This window comes from Myodes glareolus, chromosome 21, assembly GCF_982192425.1.
Source record: "Myodes glareolus chromosome 21, mMyoGla1.1, whole genome shotgun sequence".
NCBI classification, from domain to species: Eukaryota; Metazoa; Chordata; class Mammalia; order Rodentia; family Cricetidae; genus Myodes; species Myodes glareolus.
The window spans coordinates 35,946,687-35,971,776 of record NC_142046.1 but is presented as its reverse complement, the minus strand read 5'-3'; the positions used below and the strand labels follow the sequence as shown (position 1 = coordinate 35,971,776).

General features: G+C 44.2%; 2 protein-coding genes across 6 annotated transcripts in view; one reads left to right on the top strand and one right to left on the bottom strand.

Annotated features, from left to right (window-relative positions):
• Nucleotides 1-25,090, bottom strand: part of Fmnl2 (formin like 2) — a 266,650-nt gene that overhangs the window by 75,958 nt on the left and 165,602 nt on the right. For all 5 annotated transcript variants that reach the window (XM_087899963.1, XM_087899964.1, XM_087899962.1 and 2 more), the window contains exons 3-4: nucleotides 14,608-14,688; nucleotides 7,778-7,854 (exon numbers count right to left, since the gene is read on the bottom strand). In XM_087899963.1, the coding sequence (XP_087756089.1) occupies nucleotides 7,778-7,854; nucleotides 14,608-14,688 (158 nt within the window). The remainder of the gene's footprint in view (nucleotides 1-7,777; nucleotides 7,855-14,607; nucleotides 14,689-25,090) is intronic.
• Nucleotides 8,921-9,531, top strand: LOC148118712 (small ribosomal subunit protein uS17). The gene has a single exon (XM_087899967.1). It carries the CDS (start codon nucleotides 8,998-9,000, stop codon nucleotides 9,472-9,474), a length of 477 nt encoding a protein of 158 aa, XP_087756093.1. The 5' UTR covers nucleotides 8,921-8,997; the 3' UTR covers nucleotides 9,475-9,531.

Below are 25,090 nucleotides of genomic sequence, written 5' to 3'. Positions count from 1 at the left end.
ACAGTCACACACTGCTTGCAGTCCAAAGTGGCTGTGTCCCTCGGGAACATGGTGTTCCCTGCCTGGCTAAGGATGCACCACAGTTACTGTGGAAGCCATGGTTGCAAGCTATGAAAACAGCTGCAGGAAAATGGCCCACGTGTCAAAGGATGTACCTTGAGAGGTTTGTGCAACAAGAAGACTCTAGTAGACTCCAGATGCCTTTTCTGTTTGTTTGATTGTTTTGCTTTCTGGTTTGTGCTTTTTCTCCTGTCTCCTCATTTCTGGCCCTTTCACCTTGATATACAGGAACACAGGAAGTGTGAGGAGTCAGAAAGGTGGGAACTCAGTCACCCTGATTTATATTCTCCTTCCAAGTACTTCAGTTACCACCAAAGGTATGCACTTAACCATAACTGCATGTAAATACAACATTTAAGAGGAGCCTGGAGTGGCAACATTGGCACAGAAAATCCATCGGTTGGATCTCACAGAGTGGCTTTGTTAGTAGACCTAAACACAGCTCACAGGACTGTGCACTGGTGGAGGCAGAATATTCCAGAACAGTCACACACATGATCTCACCACATCTACTTCCCAGATACTTTGTTTCCTCCATGTGCAGGAAAGTCTCCAGAGACAGTGAACTCCTTCCCATCCCCGATACAGGGTTTCTCCGTGTAACAGCCCTAGCCATCCTATAACTCACTCTGCAGACCAGGCAGGCATTGAACTCACAGAGACTGATCTGCCTCTGCCTCCCAAGTGCTGGGATTAAAGGCAAGCACTGCCACTGCCTGGCAACTGAACGTTTTTAAATGTAACTGGTGGGGGCTGGGGAATGCCTAGCCCTCCCTGTGAATGCTGGCAAAGCTGCTACTTACTGAGGACCTGAGCGTCTTCCTCTTCGTTCCTCCACTACACAATGCAAACTGTCCTGCAGAGATTGCTGTCCTCTTTTTTTTCTAATGATCTATTTTTATTTTATGTACATTGGTGTTTTTGCCTGCATGTGTGTCATGGAGAGTGTAGGATCCCCTGGAACTGGAGCTACATAGACAGTTGTGAGCTGCTAGGTGGATGCTGGGAATTGAATCCATGTACTCTGGAAGAGCAACCAGTGCTCTTAGCGGCTGAGCCATCTCTCTGCTTGGTGTCTTTTCCACATGAAAAGGAATCACTAAATTCCAGGTTATTCAGGACCGGCTCAGTTTCACATATTCTATGCAGTGCTCACTACTGTGGAAGCTCAGAACACAGCCATTAAAGTTCTCCTGCAGACGTTTCCACGAGGAGCACAGATGCCCCAGGACATCATGAGGACCTGCTGTCTGCTGTCACTCAAACACCGACACCTCCATCTCATTTAGATAAAATGGTCAGCCACTCGCACAAGCAGAAAACAGACCCAGACATGAGGAACTTGAACTCAGCAAAGCAGGAAATAGCCAAGGACAGCAGGTCTATGCATCTTTTGATTCAGTGGGTAATGTGTGTAGTAGATTCTAATGCAGGAACAAGGTTTAATTTGCTTCCTTATATCAACATCCTAACCGATGTCTCACTATAATCAAAAGCACCAGAAAGATAACTTTCAAAGTGAGACAGGAACCTACTGCTTAGATCCTAAAATAGCATGACTTGCCTCTGGTGTAACGTCACAAAGCAGATTCTGGTGCTAGAGTTGCAGGATCCTCCTTGGTTGTTTGGTGTCACTCCAATGACAAGAGGCATTCACCACTGATTGATTGCCTTGCCTCCTCTATCAATGACACTCACTTAGCTAAGCCACCCCATAGGAAGGGTATGGTCTGTCGAGAGTCAGCCCTCTCTTCCCCATCCTCTTAGTCACTACCCTTCCCTGACGGGGAAATTCTGCATGGCTGAGAACAGTCCAGAGTGATCATCCATGAGCTGCGAGAATAAGGAAAGAAAACGGGTAAGGATGTCAGAAGGCAGACGTTAAGGGAGTGTCTCAAAGCTCAGGGACTGAAAGGAACATGGGGGTCAGAGACTTGGCTCAACAGGTACTGCCCCCAAGCCTGACAACCTGAATTCAATGCATGGGACACTCACAATAAAACAAAGAAACACTTGTCTCCCACACAACCCTGCCCCCATACACACAAAGGATAGAAATAACAGGAGGGGGGCACTCCATGCTGTAAACACACATGCTTGATCACACAGGGAGTATGTCACAGCTGTAGAGCTCCCTCCTCTCTGGGTGCGTGCTCGGGACTGTTTCATATGCTGCCCATAGGCAAACAGTTTCAAATTGGGTGATTATAAGTTTTGGAAAACAGAATTATTTCTGACTCTGACAGCATGGATTACTTCCTGAGTGCCTTGCAAATTCAAATGTGATTACCATATGTTATAAATTTGAATTTAGACAAATTCCAAATCAGATTCTTGGAAGCTTGGAGAGACAGGGATAATGAGAAAAAGTTCTGGAAAAAAAACAAAAGTTGTATCCAAAGAAAGGGCTTTGCGGGCAAATGCAAACAAATCAGTACTGAAATGCAGGCCGCTCACAATGTGGTTTCAGAGTTTTGTTCTCCCTGCCTCCCAAAGTCTTAGAGCCGAATTTCTTCACACAGAAAATTAAGTCTTAAAAACCCTCCTGGGGTCCCAAGGACAAGCAAGATGGCAAGACACATGAAAGGAAGAAGGGACAGGTGCTACGCCTTTGCCAGGCTCCTGTGGAGAAAGGTCTGGCCGTTGGGTGGAGAGCTGGAATAAAAGAGGCTGAAAAATTGAGGATGCGGGGAGAGAGGCCAGCATCACCCAGAGCCAAAGCCATTACTGAACAGTGCAGCAATCCGATTCTCAAAGTGTACCCCATCACAGCCAGGAGTCCTTGAAGGTCTCTCAGCACATCTCTAGAGTCGATCTAACTTCCTAAAAGTTTCTAGACTTGATACATGGAAAGCCTTGGGTTTAAACTGTCAACACCTAAACAAAACCAAACCTTTGCTGAGCCTGACCTGTGAAAGAGACCTGGGAAAACTGCTGAGAACCAAACAGAGATCTGTTTACCACACTCTTCAGTCTCTACCACGAAGGGCATTCCCACGGAAGAGCAGTCAGGAGATCTGTTACCGCTCGACGCTCAAACACAACTTTCTCACTTTCTCCGTGAGAAATCAGCAGCCACATAAAAAACACCTGCTACCCACTCATGCACCTGGACAGTCTCAAGAAGGTCAACGATCGTGCCATTTTTCCACAGGTGGCCAATTCACTTGTAAAAATGACTTGCAAACTATGATAACATTTTGGGTATTTGAAAGACATTTCTTCAAAAATACATGAAGCTGGCCTGCTGAGTTGGAGAAAACAGGCAGTATTTGTTGCTAATGATCAATTTTCAGCTTCAATAAAAATTAAGAATTTAGGAAAAGTGTTTATATTAATTTGATAGGTTTATGACAACTAAAAATGTATCCTGATGGCAGCAATAGTTATTAATAAAAATGATTCTTTAAAAACACTCTAGAATGTACTTCCAATGTAGAGACACATTGGAAGAGTACCTCAGAAAGCCAGCTTCACAAATGATCAGGTTGGGACTCATGCTCCGGGAGTCACGGGTAAAAACATCACCTCAGTGCATGAGATAGCACAATGGATTTGAACAGAATTACGCAGGCGTCAGCGCCTCTGGACATTGTCACGCAGAGAATCTTAGCATACTGCCAGGAGAATCTCCACAATTACCTGAAAAGGCCACTTCGAAACCCCTGTTTTCCAAATGTTCTCATCTACACCAAACAAAAATAAACACCAAACCAAACTGAACACAGGGTCAGGAAAACTCAGCTGCCTTCAATTACAAAGATAGGAAAGAAGATTCTCAAGCGTTTTTATGAGAAAACAACGCTATTACTTACAGGGACCTTTTGCTGTCTTGTTAGTTACAGTTTACAAAAAGTTATACGTGCTAATGTTCACAGCAGTGTATATGTTTAAATATCAAAATTTGCTACTAAATATTACATATTAAATAAACAAAATTTGTCAATTTTAATTTTTAACAGGGTAAACGTTACTAGGTTCAATTCATAGAAGCAACAACAATTTGTTGGAGTTCAAAACAATTAACTAGAATGAAGGCGTGCGGAATGTCAAAAAGCGTTGGAACTGTTACCATGGACAATAAGCTTTAGATGTGGACAAATCATAGTTCAAGTTTCAGTGTTTCTAATTGGCACAGAGTGGAATAAAACAATTGGCAGCCGACCTTCAACCTTGCGATATACATAATGGTGGCTTGGGGAATAGAGCAATAACACAAACATTTTTATGTGAAATAACGCAATTAAAGTGTGTAACAAATGCCAACACACACACACACACACACACACACACGCGCGCGCACACACACACACAATTTGTAAACATCTTAGAAGAACGTCGGCCACTCTCTCCTCTCTACTCTTTCAACAGGAACAGCTCCAGCCGTCACTGGTCCACAGAAATCCTGAGAGTCTAGGCAATTTCTCGGGGCCTTCTCTTTTCTGCATACCTCCCCAATCCCTGGCCAGTTTGCTACAATCTTCATGCCTGCCTTCTCAGCCAACCACAAGTGAAGTGAACATCTTTTAGAACATCTGTGACCTTGCATTCAGACTGAAAAGCAATTTTCTATCATTATAGGCAATGGGGTATTAAAATAAATCGCCTACACCGCAGTTCCAAGGAGCAAAGCTAGCGAGTCTCTCCAGCGGACCCCTCACCACCACAGCCATTGCCCAGACATCTGACGCAGTTTGGCTTCTGCCCGCTCAGATGGCTTGCCAGTGCACTGTAATGATACTCGGTTCTTTTTCAAGGGCATTTCAAGTGATTTCAGGGGTTTGGATAAGTCATAATCCAATTCTTCTCCAATGCTATAGCTCCTAACAGTAAGTGAATGGGATTATTCCCAGTCAAAGTCTTATTCGACATAGCTCAAAAATTAATTTTCTTTCCCAAAAGATTTCTCCATTTATGGAGTTTTAGGTTTATCTCAGAGCTCAGAAGAAACTCTTCCCGACAGCTGCAGCTGAGAACGCTACCTCAGCAAAGCCCACTCACCACCCTAACCTTGAAGCCCACGCAGGTGCCAAGAATAATTTTTTCAGGACAAATGGATTTCAAGTGTAATTTCGGCTTTCAGTTTCTGGAAATCATAATCTCGCAAGTGCTCAGGTCGCTTTAGGGAGACAAAAATCACATTCTACACCTGGAATTCCTTAGGAATATGTTACACACTGTGCTTAATTTGTAGATATTTTCCTCAGCGAGCCTAAGAAAATTAAATATAAAAAATAAAATGTTTGCTGTATAGCGTATCATGCATCAGATGCTATAGCAAGCATTTCATTCCTACAAGTTAAGCACACTGCTAGTCTCATTTAACAAGAAAGATTAATTTAGGTCATATAGTACGTGCGGAGAGCCTGTGTAATTTAAACTTATCAAAGATGAAATTAATAAAAAGGGTCATGGCAAAGGCGTGCACTAAGGTCTCTTCATCGTATAAACATGTGCCCAATTATCTTTCTATTATTTTACCCAGAGTACAGAAATGACCTGTCCATCACAGCATACAAAAATGCCTCATGGTAGTAATTGGTGATAAGTTCATTAGCTAGTAATTCTTCAGAATTTGTTCCTATCAAATGAGGTCAGGCCAGTAAGCTGGAAGAACGAAAAGACTGGTTCAGATTTGAGTCTTCAAGACAGGCAAGAGAAAGTCAAAATCCTTGGGAGTGGCTTCCTTCCATGTGAGCATGCGCGCTAGCTGTTTGCATACAATGCAGCCCTGGAAATCTTCTGCAGCTACAGCCACTTTCCCAAGGGTCTCACATAAGTGCTGGGCAAGTGGGGGACTCTCAGCTGCTGAGGACCAAAGGTCCAGAAGTACATGCCTATTGTAACACCGCCCACAAATCCCTCCAGCGGCTCGCAGACGGCGCAGGCTCATCTATTCCTCCTCCTTTATATTAGAAATGAACGTCTGCTTTAGGACCTGGGGGCCCTTCCACATTATCCCAGCAATGCTTGAAGATACGCTTTTCAAAAATTTGTAGAAATCCTAGCTGTAAATTATTCCACCATTTTCAGTTGAGAATTGCCAAGGCATAGAACTGGGCCGTTATCAAACAGACTATGGTTCCTGGTTCATAAATAGCAGAAGCTATTTAATTTCCTAGGTTCAGGTGCCCCGTTGTATTAAACTACCACCGCCTTCATCTTGAGACAGTCAAGCCTCACTGCTTTAACCCCAGAGCCCTGACTGCCTAATTGCTTCAGAAAGGGCTGCTAGAAAAAGCAATGCAGAAAAAAAAGACCAAAGTATTTTTGAGCCAACATACTGGCCAGATAGCTGTGGACACTGCAGCTCACACATCCATCTCCAATCCTTAATTCCTTAAGTCTTAAAAATGAGATTAGACAATTTTTTCCAAGTTTCAAAATCGTGATTTGTTTTTCTATAGTCCATTTTTGGAGACAAAACCAAGAATCCATTAATTTTGTGAAGACTCTGTTCTCAAGGCAACAAGTATGACAAGGTAGCCTTTAGGAAATGGGCATCCTACCTCAGTGTCTCCCAACAGAACCACCCTGCACTAGCATTTGCTACTTAAATAAAAATCTGGAGTAACTGTGCTAATTCAACATCTAAATAGCTTATACCACCCAGTATAAAACATAAAACAGAAGTAAATTGCTTTGTATGTCACACATCTATTTTACAGACTACTCAGGTGAGCAGTATGCTCAACAGAGTATGCTATTGATATAGAATTTCAGTTCAACAGATCCGCAAGAAACGTCATAGGGAAACATTTGAAAAGTATTGAAGCCTACAGTCTTCAGTCTTCTCTCTCTCATGGTAAATCCACAAAGTCAAAATCCAGAAAACATAAATAATTTACCAATGTTCTATTATACTTTGCTCATGTCTATATTCCTAGCACTTGACAGGCTAACACAGGAGGATTGCTCTGAGCCCAAAGCCAGCCTAGCTACATAGTGAGTTCAAGGCCAAGCAGAGAAAGATTTGCCTACGAAAAAAGACTGATACTTTCTGAAGAACCAGGATTACAAAATAAGGTATCCAGTATCATCCAGACTTGAAGATAAACTACATTACTCTAAGGTCCTGTTTATTATGCCATCCCAAGAATTAGATATAGGGAAATATAAAGAAACTGCATTTGCCTGAGGCAAAGCAACCACACTGATGCAGAAAAGGAACTGTCAGAAATGTCTATCCCAGTGATGCTTTGAACTTCATTTTCCCTGGTGGAATACTGCATGGTCTCAAGTGTTTAACGAGTAAGAAAGAGACTCAAAACCTGTCTCAAATGCAAAGACAGCACAGCACCACCCCGTTTCCATTCTGTTGTCAATGGAAAGAAATCAAGGAAAGGCAGAGCAGCTTCAACTATGCAGCCTGAAGGCTGAGTTCAAGCATCTCAGTTTACACCATTCTTCAATGTTCCTCAGCTGTCAGAACAGACAGAAAGTATGTTCACTGTCACACATACAGAAAGCCAAGCGCTTGCCAAGAACTGTCCATACTTACTTCATTCAAACAAGTAAATACAGAGTTGCTACAAATACCCAAGTCAATACTTGTATCTGTCTGCCTCTATTGATCCTTACGATCAGCGATCAGGGGACTAATCCCCCTCATCTAAACCTTGGTCTTTCAGTAAATAGAGGAGCACAATTCTTAGCTATGATTCAGTCACTTTCTAACATAAAATGTGAGTGCTAACGTACACAGGGGCACACTTACCCAATGTGGTTGGTTCTTAACGAGATTTCCAGTTCTCTCAGCACTTGCGTAGATTCTTGAACACGCCTTCTGAATTTCTGTAATTCAACAAAATATGACCTTTAGTACCTGGTGCTCCTGTACTTTATGGCAAATTTAATGCAATATGAAAATATCTTTTCTTCTAAAGTGTATTTCTCACGTTTCTTTTGTTTTATTCAAAAGCACACAAATCTTGATCATAAAAAAATTAACTTACAAGAAAGAACCAGGAGAATTGTTTATTTGATGCAATCTCCTAGAGTAGACTATATTCCCTACCCCCCATACACAATAATTTGGTGAATTAGGGGTAGGGAATATAGTTAGACCTCCTGTTCAAGAACCCCAAACCATCTCCAGTTTCAATGATTCACGAGGATGAACAGGCTCGAGTGAGACACCCTCACACTCGTGATGCATTGAAATGAAACATCAAATGGCAAAACCAACAAAAGGAGGAGGTGCACACGATGATGTGAGTGTATGGGAAACCAGACATGCGTTTAAGAGTGCTCTTGCCTAAGCAGATATGAACCTCAACACAGACTTGGGGGTCGGGGTTTTCATTAGGGGCTGACCTCATTAACACACTCTGCCTCACTCGGGCGGCAATTCCAGAGTCCAGCAATAAAACACAGCATAAACTATATTGTTCTCATAAATGACTCAGGCACAGTTAGCTTTTACAGAGAATACAAATGATCTCTCATGGCCAATTTGTTAAGCCGGCCCTTCTAAAGACAGCAGTCCTGGGCCTAATCAAGTTGATTCTTCTCAGCCTGACTTAATGTTCAAAAACCAAACCTTCAGAGTGAGCCCTTCCAGCTAGTCTTCACTTGGAAGGTCAGGAATGAAGGTTCATGTGCACACGCACACGTTCAGGAGGCCCTTCGGCAAGGGGGGCCGATCAAGATCCTACCTGTCTTTCTCGATTTCTAGTCTTTAATGATTCCTGTCATGATGGTGAATGTATACATGCTTTTAAATCTAAGGAGTCTTATGGATTGAAAAGGGGCTGCTATGCCCATCAGTTCTCTGGAGATTATTTTCCTATCAGGCCCCTCTGAAAGAAGGAAATTCGAGATGCACTGCCTTCTTTTAAGAGGTCCAGGCTCGGTCACTTCCGCTGCAGACCTCGCGTAGTGAAGAAGGAAACCCGGGAGTCAGCCCACCTCTCTTTTCCTCAGGCTGCCGGGAAGATGGCGGACATTCAGACCGAACGTGCTTACCAAAAGCAGCCCACAATCTTCCAAAACAAGAAGCGTGTTCTGCTTGGAGAAACCGGCAAGGAAAAACTCCCTCGGTACTACAAAAACATCGGTCTAGGCTTCAAGACGCCCAAGGAGGCCATCGAGGGCACCTACATTGACAAGAAATGCCCGTTCACTGGCAACGTCTCCATCCGAGGTCGGATCCTGTCCGGTGTCGTGACCAAGATGAAGATGCAGAGGACCATTGTCATCCGCCGGGACTATCTTCATTACATCCGAAAGTACAATCGCTTTGAGAAGCGTCACAAGAACATGTCTGTGCACCTGTCCCCCTGTTTCAGGGATGTACAGATCGGCGACATTGTCACTGTGGGAGAGTGCAGGCCCCTGAGCAAGACGGTGCGCTTCAATGTGCTCAAAGTCACTAAGGCTGCTGGCACCAAGAAACAGTTTCAGAAGTTCTGAGAGCACTTTGACCAGCTCCCTAGAACAAATAAAGTTATTTTCTGGCTATTAAAAAAAAAAAAAGAGGTCCAGGCTCTCCATGCTGTGGTCCACTCCCCTCAAGCATCTTTGCTGTCTGAGGAAAGCTTCGTAAACTCCAACTCAGGATATGAAGGACCCTCGTCCTCTGCTGCCACCAAGTGCAGTAAGAGCAGAGGACTTGGCTTCCAGGCCACTAAGCATGGCTGCCGTTCTTCAGAGGAACAACACCCATAGGCGAGAAGGAAAGGCTGGCAGAGTGGTTCCTGACTGGGAGTTGTGAGGGCTATGCCACAGGCATTAGAATCAGTAGCCCAAGGAGATCTGCTTGGCACAGGCAGCCTCGTGCTGCCCCTTCTCTTCTCAAAGTCCCTGGCTTTTTGCAGTTGCTATAACTGTTGTCCCAAACAATATATATATATTTTATATATATGTATATATATAAACAATATATATATGTATGTATGATCCTCTTGGGTTTTGTAACCAATATACAGTGAGATATAGGAAATAAAAATATTTCAAATATAAAGAAAAAAAATAAAGGTGTTCTGCTTCTGCTGCCAAGAAAGCCCTAACCAACAGCAAGGCCATTGATGGTTTGGAGGGATATCCTAGACCACCTCCCTGCAATGAGTGTACTAAGCATGGGATTAGGCAGGAAAGAGGGATGGGGCATGGGACTGACTAAAGGTACCGAGGGTCCACGCTGCTTGTTAAGACATGTTACACACGTTCTCAGCAGTCCCTGCTGGTCCTGAAGTCTTCCTCAAGTTGAAGAAATCATCCCTACCCACCCCCCCCCCCCCCCCCGCCATGATCTTCTACAAAGAACACAAGCGTACTACTGAAAACATAGCACAGTAGTAAAGATGTCTGCCAAAGGGCATGAGGAGAGAGGGAGGGAGGAAGGGAAGGAGGGAGGGAGGGAGGGAGGGAGGGAGGGAGGGAGGGAGGGAGGGAGGAAAGAGGTGGGGGGGGGAGAGAGAGAGAGAAGTAAACTGTTATGGATGCTATATACACACATACAGACAGACACACACAGCCTAACAAGGCAAGTAAGTCAAACGCTGAGCTAGAGCAGCAGCAACCATAGCTCATCAGACATCGGCTAAGCTGGGCTGCTGGGCACTGTAATAATGCCTGACACTGTGACAAACGAAGCTGACTTCACCTGCGTTGCATTCCCCAGGGAGTGGCTCAAGTTTTGTTTGGATTTTGGAAGGCAGAGAAGCCTTAGCATCCTCTTTGCTAAGACATAAACAGTGCATGTTCTGCAAGTCCGAAATGCATCCGATAAGACTTTTCAAGAGAAACCTTGAACCTATAGGGCCCAGAGGGAATGCAAGAGCCACAAAGGATCCACTACCAAGCAGTCTGCATCCTCTCTCTTTCCTTGCAGGTACAGGACAGCCAGCTATAGCCCAGGGAGGCAGCTGAGACTGGGCGAGCCACACGATGGGTTTCTCTCACGAATGTAAAGTCGGCAAAGGATCAGACGGCTTTCTTCAGGATCTGCAACCTCTTTCCACGCAGACATGAACACAGCCTCCCCTGAGGCACAGGCTAATAACAGTTGGTATAAAATTAGGAGGCTGGTTTAAGGAGCTTTGGGCTCAGAGACATCTAATTGAGACTCTTCCTTCCCTGCCCTAGGGGGTGTCATTTAAAGCTATTTCTAAACAGAATGTGCTTGGAGTTGTTTTTTTTTTTAAATTTTTAAGGGCTAATTAAGTATCTTCTATTTAATTTGAACAAAAGATTAATGAATAAACTATTTGAGGACCCTGACCACAGTTAAAGGAAGCCCGCTCAGACTAGACAGTCTGGCTAAAATTTAAAGGCCTGATTGGAACACTCCCCAACCCCAGACCACAGCTGAGAATTTTAAGCTCATTTTAACTGAAAGTCATGCCTTATTCCAAACAAATCTCCGTTTTTTTTCCTGGGGCTTAAGCATTGCAATTATGTTGTGTGGAACTGATCTTTTCCTGCTCCCAGCTCCTGACAGAAATCTTACTACAGCAGGGGGTTGGGGTGCTAATCCTACCCAGTTCATTTCTCCTGAGCTGAACGACAGACCTTGAAAGACAGGACATAGACACAGAGATCTGTCTACCTCTGCCTCCCAAGTGCTAGGATTAAAGGCATGCACCACCACCATCTAGCCCAAAGAGACTTTTTTTTATTGATTTTTATTGAACTCTACATTTTTCTCTGCTCCCCTCCCTGCCTCTCCCCTCCCCTTCAACCCTCTCCCAAGGTTCCCATGCTCCCAATTTACTCAGGAGATCTTGTCTTTTTCTACTACTCATGTAGATTAGATCTATGTATGTCTCTCTTAGGGTCCTCATTGTCTAGGTTCTCTGGGATTGTGATTAGTGGGCTGGTTTTCTTTGTTTTATGTTTCCATAAACCAAAGAAATATCTTGACAGAAGCAGCCATTATGCAGTAAAGGAGAAACCTGGTGCTAAGGAAATTCCCATGAACCTACATCGATGACCTCACCGAAGACTACTAACAATAGTGGAGAGGGTGCCCGAACTGGCCTTCACCTCTAATCAGATTGGTGACTCCCCTAATGCCATCATAGAACCTTCATCCAAAATTGATGGAAGCACAGCCAAGCACTGGGCAGACATCCGAGAGTCCAGATGAAGAAAAGGAGGAGGAATTACATGAGCAAAGGGGGCTCAAGATCATGAAGATTAACTCACAGAGACATCTCTGAGCTGATAGCTATGGAACCGAAATAGGCCCTCTGCATGTAGGTGACAGTTGTGTAGACTGAACAAGGCACAGACAAAACAAGGACATTCAGGTGGACACATGGGTCAGGACAGAGAAATCAGCCATCCACAAGACCACCACCAGGCCCATTCCTCTTTATTAAGTGATCCAGGAAGGAGGAACTGTTTAACAAGATGATCTCTGGTTTCTTCTGTTTGGTTTTCTTTGTCTCCTCCTGAGGGTGTGAGGGTGGGAGCCCAGGTAGTCATTTCCAGACATGTATCACATGCTTTCTTTCTAGAATGAGGGATTGTTTCTAGAATGAACTGTACATTGCATGAAGGAAGAGTTTCCTTAGTCTGTATATAATTGCGGCCATTTTAGCCCCCCTCAGCTCAGAACAAGCAGACCGCTCACCCACCATCTCAGGTCTGGGGGTTTCTAAAGAACCAGTAGAATCCTCACAGAAACAAACAGCATAGCCAAAACTGCTTTTAAAAAAATGGAATTTATATTTTGTGTGTGAGGTGTTTGCTGTCTGTGACAGCATTCCCCAATGTCGAAAATTAACGCTGCTCTATACTCAGGTCAAGAAATAAACCAGAGAAACTAACAAGAATTAAACAGTTACTACTTTTTGAAGGGGGGGTTGAATGCAGACCTTTTTACAAATGGCCATCAAATTACAAGCAGGCACATTCACAAAAGATGTGGGAAACCACGGGACATTCAAGAATTGTATGGCATGGAACCAAAGTGTGGTTCTCTGCTTTCTTTTAAAAAAAATATTTATCTTATGCATATGAATATTTTGCCTGCTTGAAGGCATGTGCACCACATACATTCCTAGTGTCCCCCAGAGGTAAGAAGAGGTATTGAATATCTTAGAACTAGAGTTACAGACTGGTATGAGTCACCAACTGTATGCTGGGGACTGAACTCAGGTCCTCTAAAGGAGCGACAAGTCTGAACTGCTGAGCCATCTCTCCAGTGCCAGGACAGCAAAGTTCGAGCATAATTTCTATTGTTTAAATCCCGCTTGTCTGTAAGCAAACCAGAGGACAAAGACTCAGACTCAAGGAACCTCCAGAGAAAATAGGAGCTGTGTTTTTTTTGCAGGACATTTCTCTTTTTTGGGGTGGGGGGTGGGGTTCGGAAGCAGCAATATGAGTAATAAAGAATTAGAACAGAAAAATGAAGAAAAGAGGAAAAAAAAAGCTAGAATGAGAGGGCAGAGTGGGTAGAGAGAGAATCAAAACAGAAAAGGAAGGAGAGTGAGCCAAGACCACTGGAAACACCTGACCAAGAGAGGCGTGCTTTGCTTTTCTCAGGACTCAGCCCTGATACAACACAGGCAATTCAGCTTGAGAAGCCTTGAAAGCCAGAGTTGTAGCAGCGGGTCAAGGGGAAGACAAGCACTATCTGTTACAAAGTGTCTTCACCCATAGTCATCAAGGACAGCTCTGCCCTGAGCCAGCTCTGGGCTGACCCAGCCTGCGGGGCTGTGCCAGGCGACATGCTTAACCACAAGGCATCAGCTTAGGCCAATTGTGCATCTGCACAAAGCAGGGCTTGTTTGTAAAAGGAGAGATGGTTAAGAATGAATCAGCTATTCCCTCTTTACCTTCTTGAGGCCAGGAGCTGGGCTGGGGTTGAGCCTGAAGCTGGTACTGAGCCTGGGGGTGGGGCCGGGGCTGGGGCTGGGGCTGGGGCTGGGCTGAGCATGGGGATGGGGTGGAGTTGGGGCTGGGGCAGGGGTTGGAGCTGGGGCTGGGGCTGAGGCTGGGACTGGGGCTGGGACTGAGGCGGGGACTGGGGCTGGGGCTAGAACTAGGCTGAGCATGGGGATGGAGTGGAGTGGAGTTGGGGCTGGGGCTGGGGCTGGAGCTGGGGCTGGGGCTGGGGCTGAGGCTGGGACTGGGGCTGGGACTGGGGCAGGGACTGGGGCTGGGGCTAGAACTAGGCTGAGCATGGGGATGGAGTGGAGTGGAGTTGGGGCTGGGGCTGGGGCTAGGTACTGGCCAGGGCAGAGGAAGCGGTTTGAAACACCAACACAGGATGTCAGCATGCAGCTGGGGAGGACAGCCCCAGTGATTTTTCAGGGCTCTAGAAGTGTATTAAGTCATGAAAAACAAGCATTGCATTTGCAAGGCCTGCTTTGCTAGAGGCCTAAGCACCTCAGGCCTGGACTCACTACTCTGAGAGGTGGGAACTGACATCAGTAGTCACCAGAGGGACATGTTGAAGACTTTCTTCCCCTTTGCCCTCTCCTGTTGATGGTCTCCAGCGCTTGTTTGCCTAGAGCTCTGGCAAAAAGAAAGTCTAATGCAAGACTCTGCCCACTCAAGAAGAAGCAACCAAGAGCGGAAACGCATCCACCTTACCTTCCTGGTTACAGCTGGATCCAGGTAGCCTTTGAGCTTCTGGATGTACGTATGGGAAGGGTTCTTCACCTGGAATCGCTCCTGCAGGAAACACAAAGTTAGGTACATAGCAGAAACAGTATGAAGGACTACCTCAGTCAGCCACATGAACCACAGTCATGTCATTACTTGTGACCAAACACACCTCAGTGAGAATGTGGCTTTGCTAATAATAACTATCACGGGCTGATAAAGTCCTGTCTTCATAGATCATGTGATCTATTTGCACAGGAGAAAACCACAGCTGAAAAAAAAAAAGCAGTACTCTCTTTGATAACCCAGCTAGGGAGTGATACAGTGAACCTGAATCCATGTCCCCTAAAATCTAGAGGGCGGGCTGCTTCTGCTGCAGGCTATGCAGCTGTCACCCAAAGGACCATGCTTTGCCCATTGCTTCTCAGATGTTCTGTGTATTTCTAGTGAATTCTCTGAGATATCTTCAATGTTAGCAAATCCTTCACTGTGGAATATGTTACCCTTAAAAATGGCCATATTTGAGTCAAGCCTGGATAAAACTGATTTCTTTTGAAAATGAGTAATGAGTTAATTGCTGAAAGGGTAGATGGTATATGAGAGCAATTATGAGAGTAGGTAAACACGCGCGCATGCTATCATTACTAGGTTCCTAAAGTGACCTCAAATTGAAGGTCCCAAACTACACACACGCGAACACATATGCACACACATATACGTACACACACTAGCATGCACACGTGCCTCAAGATGATCAAAGCTGATGTCAAAGACTGCAAGAGGAAAGGTTCAAACTTAGGAAGAGAAATTCTGAAGGGGGCTGTAAGGACCCAAGCAGCTGAACATATGTTGTGTTTTTTATGTTTATGATGGGTGGTGGTGGCGCATGCCTTTAATCAGGCACTCAGGAGGCAGAGGCGTGTGGATCTCTGGGAGTTCAACCCTGTGACATGTGCCTTTAATCCCAGTACTCCAGCAGCAGAGACAGGTAGATCTCTGAGCTAAGAGGCCAGGCAGGGATACATAGTGAAAGAAGGAGGGAGGGAGGGAAATTTGTATTTCTCTAGCATAGAACCACTAAATTCTTCATAATCCACTCAAATCCTACTTCGTTACAGGCTTAAAAATGTTAAACAAACCTGGCGGTGGTGACACACACCTTTTATCTCAGCACTCGAGAGGCAGAGGCAGGTGAATCTCTTTGAGTTCGAGGCCACCTGGTCTACAGAGCGAGAGCCAGGACAAGCTCCAACACTACACAGGGAAACCCTGCCTTGAAACCCCGCCCCTCCTCAAAGGTAAACAATCACTTTGGCATATTGAAAACGGCATCTTATCACTGATCTAGCCAGTGAAAAGACTATATTGTACTGGTCAAACAATCTGCTTGATGCTAAGAGATGACAGCGAGAGAAATACTCCATGTCTTATAAAGCATCACATCACTCTCTCAAAGGGGAAATTCTGCCACTAGCAAACACACAAAGGATGAGAAGAAAATATTGCCATAGTGTATGTAGACAGACGTGATTTACTGTATAAGTGTGCACTGGCCAGGGGTGGCTGGCTTCGAGCGCAGTCAGAGTTCCGAGGAACTGTGGTAAACTGAAACACGCTAACCCTCACAAAGCTGACAACTTACGCAAATAAAAGCTAAATCACACAAGTGGACCTAAACTCCTGTACCAAAGTCCCCAAGAGAACATTTTTGTTTTATTTCCAAAAACAGTGACAAATGTCAGAGAAGTCGGTATATGGCACCACCTGGTGCCATATGACCATGGAGGGCATGGCGAGACAGTAGAGGACAAGGGAGAAAATGAGTAGCGAACATCTTAAACAGGTACCTGCTTGGTCTAACAGTTGATGAAGAAGACAGGGGCCGCAGGACAGTGGTTCTCAACCACTGGGTCATGACTACTTTAAAGATATCCTGCATATGAGATGTTTATATTATAATTCATAACAGTAGCAAAAGTACAGTTATGAGGAAGCATAACTACCACATGAGGAACTGTACTAAAGGGTCACAGCATTAGGAAGGCTGAGAACCACTGCTCCAGGGGAAGCCAATCCAGCCTTACAACTGTTCAGAGGAGCCTCTAAGGCCTATTAGACTTAAAAAGCATTCCGTAAAGGCAGCCCCTTCCCAGAATATTTTAAATCTCACTATCCTATTTAGACTCCCCATTTGAATTTATTCACATGAATATCAATTTCTGTTGGTCATATGAGTCCTTCACTCATTCCGAACACATAATAGAAGACACTACGATTTTAAAACCCAGAGAGAAATCAATTCAAGTCTTCAATTCCAGGGTGTTAAATGTTGTCTCTGATAGAGTCCACAGAGTTATAATACAAAGTCGACAATGATAAGAGCCATATGCGATCCTCCTCAGTTCAAAGAGAGGTGAGGCATTTTCCAACTGTGCTGATCAAAGGGATCTCCCTAGAGAAAGAGGGGTTTGGACTGAATATTGAAGGAGAGGCAGCACAGAGCTATCCTGAGTCTGTGTGTGCAAGGCAGGAGACAGAAAGTGCTCCAGATGAGGGGGCCTGGGAACAAAGGCAGAGGTGCATGGAATGTAACTTCAGGGGCTATTAAAAAGCCGGGTCTCAGGACCTTGGTGCGGGAAACGTCATGGCACAAAGAATCTCAGGCCAGCATTGGAGCAGACAAGAGAGGGTGCCAGACAGTACGCTCACGAAGAGCAACAGTCAACAGAGTCAAACGCAGAACTTTAACGAATAGAAAAACAAAAACATCTGCCTGGAACTGTGTAACTCTCCTCTCTCTTCTCTCAACGTTAAAAGTTGTTCTTTTGTGCAGAAAACTAGAACTAAAAAGTCAGCATGCCAGATTCCTTCCACAGCCACGGTTTCTTGGAGATCTTTGAGGCATTCTTCAGCTCAATATGAAATCACTTTCCTAGTCAGGGTAAGGGGGGGTGGGGCCTTCAAGTGTTCCATTACAGCTCTCAGACTGAAAACAACTTCGATGAGGCTTTTCCAAATGATCTCTCTTATTTAGACTAGCAAAAGTTTCTTCGAGCTCGATCTAGTTCAACGGGGCTTTCTTGATCCAAACATTCCATAACTCATTTCCTAATACGTTGGGTTAATTAGGCTTGCTGAATCCCATTCATCCATCGCTCATCATTTCTTCTCAATTGAAGGGTTCCCACTGAATTTTTTGATCTGGTGATAGAAGAGGCCACCCAGGCAAGGTGGGGTGATGATTCCAGGTGGTCCATCGACCACCACGATGCCTGGAACACAGCAGTGTGCATCCTAAATGCTTGTTATCGTGACTGTGGATCCAGGAACTAGAAACAACAGCGAAGTGTCAAATTGGCACAGGAACAAGCTTTCAATTAACCTCCAAATTCTTCGCTCTCCTATTTCAACAGCCAAAGATTTCCTTTTAGATTGATATGTCTTAAACCATAAGCAGCCAAAGCCCTTTACCTAATACAAGCGGGGTGCTTTATTAAACAGCAAATTCTCTTCACCTAATCCATCAAATACCTAAGAATCTGCATTGCCTTAAGTTCTCCTAGACAGCAAAGCTTATTCCACACAGCTGTCCACCTTAGCTTCTATTCCCAATTACCGAATTCCTCTCTTTATTTGCTCTGCAAAGTAAATGGGCAAGTGCTTGCCAAGGAAGATACAGGAAGATATTGAAATGTAGCTGATCTATTGCTGTAGTCTAGGCATCCATGAACACTTTATGAAATGGCTGGGGAATACCATGGGCATGGGGAGCCAACAGCAGAGTGCTTGTCTAGCATATGAGAGGCTCTGGAGTAGACAGGCAGTACTGTTTCTTTAAAAGCCTTGTTTCTTCCCTTGAGAAGTGGGGCTATGAAACCTTCCATCCCGTTTATTACACAGTCCAAGCACTTTACTCGAGGATACACTCAGAGTGAAAATAAAGACTGGGGAATCACTAAGAGTCTTCTAGAGGCGATCATGTATCATAAAAATAAAACACTGGGTAGCAGGAACAGAGCTCTCATGAAGATGGAGGGAAGGAGGAGGGGGAAGAGGAAGAGAGGGAGGGAAAGGGAAAGAAGCATCTAGATCAGTGGAGTGAGCTTCTGGGCATGTCTGTGATAGCTTTCCAGAGAGGATGAGATCTACTGAATGGATTAATCCTTCAAGGATGCACAATACGATGTCACTGTTCAGAGATGATGAAAGGGAGCAGGTCACCGTAGGAGCACACTTGGTGCCCACAGCTCAACCGCATTCCCTCTCTTCCTCCACTTCTGATCACCACTATGTGAATTGCTCTAAGCTAAACCCCTCCCCATCACTGGGACAAACACCTCTGAAAACATGACCTTAGAGAAGCATTTTCTCCCTTTCAATCATTTATGGCAGGTATTTTGGCAGAGCAATGTAAAATTCTCCCCACCCCATCCCCAAGCAGCCAAGTCTGGGTTTCTATCTGCAGATCACAAGATCAGGAAACAAGAGCCTCACTCTTTGCTTGCACAGTTAACATCAGTCACTAAACCAAGGACTCGGGGAACACTTAAGAAGACCAGGTAAAACGGGTTGAAAGTAGGTCCTTCTAAATGGCTCGCTGCAGAAGTCATGTGCCAGCTAAGTGCACCTCTACTGTGAGCAATGTCCATCCTACGAGACTGTAACAGACTTTGAAAGTTGTCCTCTGAGGAGAGCATCATCAAGAGCTGGGTAGTGATGTCACTCTGAGGGAACAAGCAGAGGCTTCCAGTACAAACACCTGAAGATGACACCTTAGTATCCAGAACTGAACTGACTTCACTAGGTCTCCAAAGTTAAGCAGATGCTGACCTGGATTTTACTTACATGACAGAAACTCCTGCATCCCCATCGTATTCTGGGGGCATCCCCATGGTGTTTCGGTAACTGACAGTTGCTGTACCCCTTGGTCTTGTCCACTGCAAGCATTCACCATGGTGACGAAGAATTGAAAGTCTCTACCCTTCATATCATTGTCCTCTTAGAAAACACCAAGCCATGTTACTATCATGTTCCCTACTGCCCAACTGCATTTCAAGTATCTGCGAATCGTTAGAAATTAAATCAAGTAAAGCTGCTCTCCTCTATGGAAGCAAAGTAAGTTTGCTTCGTTGCTGCAGCGAGGACTCGAACCCTCTTCCTTGACAGTTCTTCCTGAACGCCAGATGACAGAGAGCGCAGAACTGAGAACGCTGTTTTATGTGCAGACTCCGGGAAGCTGAGTTTCCCTGAAAGTCCGTGACAACATCTAGCCTGTCTCTCTCACAGGGCCAGCACAACAAACCGAATCAACTGGTGGCCCAGAAGCCATAATTACAAGGTGGTCTGAGGTCACCTGCTGGCAATTTTAGCCAAACAGTGAAGAAAGAAAAACCAAAAACACCTTAACTATTTACAAAACATTCAGAAGTTATTTGAGTTTCCTTCCCCCCCCCCTTTTTTGTGAAAGATGAGACAAAGACAGGGTTCCACCACAAAGACTGTGAATTACACATCCAAGTGTTAAGATCAATCTACAGTACTATTTGTACGCCTCTAAAATTCTTAGCTAACATTCTTAAATTCTCCAAAACATTCTGCTATCTGGTTCTCAACTCAGTGGTATAGTGACTGCCAAGCATATGTTATGAGGCGCTGAGTCTGGTGCCTACCATCACAAACATAAATAAATAGTACAATAAAATAAAATTTAGGTTAAAAAGTCACTTCCAGTCAAACATACAATACTTCAATTGTCATGTTTTCCATATCCTGTAACAGTGTCCCCAGGATTACAAAATATGTTTTTATAATGAAGTTTATTTCATACCACATAAACAAGTAGTTTATTTCATGTCACATGACTAAGGCAATAAATTAATTTTGTGGTTCCTCTCTCCCTCCCTCTTCTCCCCCCTCCTCTCTCTTTCTTTTTTCCTAAAAGGCTGGGTGGACCCTGGCCTCAAATTCACCAAGTAGCCAATCTCCTCCTAAGTGCTGGGATTCTACATGTTCGTCTTAAAGAGAAAAGAAATGTAGACTTCCATTCATATTACCAGTTACCAGGCAGGAAGGCAATCAATACTATGTGCTTTGGGGCAAAAGGAAGCCTAAGGCTTTGAGTCAGACAGTCACTGGACGTCATGGATACCAAACAGTACTTCGGACAAAGCATTTGTGTCAAAAGACAGGTTTAGAAAGTGTTAATAAGATGGCCGCTCACCTGTTATCCCAGCTCTGGGAAAGCTTAGGCAGAAGCCTGGGCTGTTGAGTTTAATTAAAGTCAGCCTGGAATGGATTCTCTCTCAGGAAAAGGAAGGAAAGAGGGAGGGAGGGAGGGGGAGGAAAGGAGGGAAGAAGGGAAAGAGGGAGGGGAGATTGATATATTCCTTTTTCTTCAGGCCATTTCTCCTCCCTCTCCTTGCTCCTCACTCTAGCCCTATGTGGAAGACAGCACCCCCCCTACAAAAGTCATATGACAAAGGAACACTTTAGAAAAGGAAAGACACAAACTCAATTCTAAGAGCATAACATTTCCCAGGACTCCAGCAAAACTGAAACTCAAAGAGCTCAGGGCCCAGGGCACTGGCACCTGCTCCTTTGATAACTTCTCCAGGGTTTCAGAAGGAAGCAGCTGCAGACCCAGAACAAGTCCTAATGAACAGGGACCTGACTCTGGAAAGAAGCTGTAAGAAACCTGTCTTCTTGGCATTCACAACTAAATGAGATTCAGTTGCTCAACTTTGCTGAGATTGGGAGACCGTAAGAAAAGAAAAATGGGCCCTTCAAAGTCTTCCACAAAAGATAACCCAAGATAAAAATATCTTTTAGAAAACAAAAAGAGTTGGCACAAAAGTAACTACGCTCCGTAATCAGTTCTTGCCTGGCACACTGCAGGAACAGAGTGTAGGCGAACTGATAACAGTAACCATTTTAAGTATTTCCCCAACCCAGCGAATTACAACAAAGAACACACACCCACACTTCTGCACCTCACTCTGCACTCTCTGATAGCTCACCTCCTGCTGAATTAATAGCCTCTAAATTTGTTTGTTTAAATTTTGGCGGGTTTGACAATTTCACATATGAGCACAACATCTTCGTCATTTCCACCCGTTCCTCTCTGACTTCCAACTCCTCACTATCCAACTCCTTCTCAAACTCATGAGCTCTCGTATATTAGTCTTCCTCGCTCTCTCTCACACACACACCACTCAAACACACATGCGTGCATGCATAAATACAACCTGCTAAGTTCATCTGTGTTGCTCACATGTACATGTGTTCAAGGCTGACCATTTGGGACAGGATAACCTAACAGGGGAGCTCATCCCTGTAGCAGACCAATGCTTTCTTTCTCAGCAGCCATTAATTGCCTGTTAGTTCTGCATCTGGTGGTGGGGCCTTGGGCAATTTCTCCCAAACACGCAGTTATATCAACTGGAGTACCACTGTGCTGGTTTTGTAAATCACATTTTTGAGATCTCATGAATGTAACTTCCCTGCACTATAAAGACATATTTCACAGCAGAAGTCCTAGTCATCTGGCTCTTATAACCTTTCTACGCCGTCTTCCACGACATCACCAAGTCTTAGGTCTGGGGCTTGTACTGTTGGTGCATTGTTGGGATGGGCACCACAGTCAATCGCAGTTCTCTATGTTTTGACCAATTGAGAATTTCTGTAATGTTCTCTGTCTTCTCCAAAAGAAGCTTCTTTGATGAAGAGTAATGGTTGCATTTATCTATGGTAGAATGATAAATTTTTATAACACAGCTAGAGATTAGATATTCCGGAAAGCGACAGTGGTAGAGTCTCCTCCAGAATCCATGACCCCAACAGCAACAGCTAATTACCTAGGCTTACAGTCCCAGGCATGAACTCCCTCTTATGGAGTGGGCCATACATCTAATTCAACGGCTGTTGCTGCCCCCACCGCCGCACCACGGGGGACAAAGCTTGCCCTGCACTGCACTGCTGTGGAGGCTGGTAGGCCTACGGTCAGATTGCTTTTCTCCCATTGCAGCTTACATAACACCTTCAAATAGTATGAGAGTCAGCTAGTCCTCAAGGAAGGTGTTCAGGTGAGTTCCAGCTTGACCCCTGCAAGCACTATATCCGGAGTATGTAGTGCCTTCTACAACATGGCCTTACCTGCAAGCTACAGAAGGCAACCAAGAGCCATGACAATAGCCTATACCTTGGGGGAGTTTGGGGAGTCTCTTGGACTCCCCTGGCAATTCAAAGGGAGATTTCCCATACCTGATACTGGAGATTTTGTTGTATAAATAATCATATGTTTCTCTATGGCATTTTCAATCATCTTTAGCATTGTTTATCTCTCTTCTATCTTCTTTTGCTCTCACTTCCCCCTTCAGTATCAAAGCACACCCCCATCCCGCCATCTCTCCTTCATAGCACCTGTGTCCTACTAACCCCTCTCCAGAGTTCCTTTCCTCACTTGTGGCCCTTTTTATTATGCTGGTATCTGTGGTTCCTCCTGTTGTACACTCATGTCTAGAGATGTGGAGCTAGACTTCATAATAATGATAATAATAATAATAATAATAATAATAATAATAATAATAAATACATGCAATGTTTGCTTTCTGGATTGAGTTACTTCACTCAACTTCACTCAGTCGACTATTTTACAGTTCTATCCATTTAGCTGCAAATTCCATGACTTTCACTTTACAGCTGGATAGGATAGTTGTGTATATGTACCACATCTGCATGATCCACTCATCTGCTGAAAGACATTTAGGTGTTTCCAACCCGAGATATTGTGAGTAGAGCATCAGTCAACACGGATGAGTGGGCATCTGTGGAGTAGAATGTCAAGGCATACGCCATACTGGGCATCTGCCAAGGAGTGGCAGAGGTGAGTCATAGCATGGACCTACTTTCGGTTTCTTTGAGAATTCTCCACAGCGGTTGCCATCCCTGAGTGAATGGGTGCTTCCTTTTCCACACAGCCTCACTAGCAATTAGTGCCAGCTCTTTTCTTGGTCTTGGCTATTCTGACTAGGGCAAGATAAAATCTCAGAGTAGTTTTAATTGGCATTTCCCTAATTGCTAAAGATGCTCAACACGTTTTAAGATTTGTCCGAGCTATTTTTAGTCTCTCTTCTGAAAATTCTTGCTCAGGTCTGTAGTCTAATTTTCAAATTTCATCATTTGTTTACTTGACTCTTGTTTGTTCGTTTGCTTATTTATTTGTTTGTTTATTTATTTATTTATTTATTTTACTTGTTCATATATCCTGGAAATTAATCCTCTGTCGGATGTGTAGTTGGCAAAGGTTCTCCTCCATCCTATGGGCTTCCTCTCCACTTGATTGCTTCCTTGGTTGTACAGAAGGTTTTCATCTCTATTTGCCAACATTGGGCTTAGTTCCTGAGTAAATGGGGTCCAATTCAGAAAGTCCTCTTTTACACCTATATCTTACAACATACTACCTATGTTTCCCAGCAGTTCCAGTGTTTCGGGCTTCACATCAATGTCCTTGAACCATCTGAAACTGATTTTTGTGCAGGTGAGAGATACGGATCTAACTTCATGCTTCTACGTGTCAATATCCAGTTTTCCAAGCATCATTTGTTGAAGATGTTGTTTTCTCTCCAGTGTGTATTTTTAGCATCTTGGTCAAAAAACAGATGCCAAAGGTCATTTTGTTTTCTCAACTTTTAAACATTTATTTACTTACCCAACCACCAGCTTTATATTAACTTCTCAGGAAATCACTTATGAATAACCACAGAATTCTATGGAATTCAGTGCTTCTATGTGTGAAAAAAATGAATTTTGATATGAATTAAGTCTAAAATAAATGGGCCAACCAAATCTGGCCATCAGAGCAGATGCAGTAGTTACCGTTTCCTAAACATTTTCTTCTCTTTCCTGGACCTTCCACTCTCGTTCTCCGTGGCCTACTCAATAGAATAAGAGGGCATAGCAAGTGTGTTTTTCTCTCTCCAGCCTTCCCCAAATGTCATCCCATAAATACATCCATCTGTCCACTGTGTCACAGATTAGGAGATGATAACCCCCCAGGTGAAGATAAAGCTATATGTCCAAATTAGCTTCATGTGGGAAAATAGTGACAAAATTTTACCCTTGATAACTGCCTTGATCGCCAGCCAGACACAGGAAGCAGGATGAGAATGCTTTACTGAGAAAAGGTACCAAGCCGCATTGCTAAACATAGACAAGAATTATGGGCTAATTTAAGTGGTAAGAGCTAGTTAATAATAAGCCTGAGCTAACAGGGAAAACCATGTGCAATTAATATAAACCTCTGTGTGTTTCTTTGGGACTGAATGGCTGTGGGACCAGGCAGGACAGAAACTTTCATTTACATAATATCTAACTTTGGGTCTTGTAAATGAAAAGCTTATTAGAGAAATTATTACTTATCTTGGCATCTGAGGTAGGTTAAACAGTGTCCCCCCTAAAGTCTGTGCCCATGCTC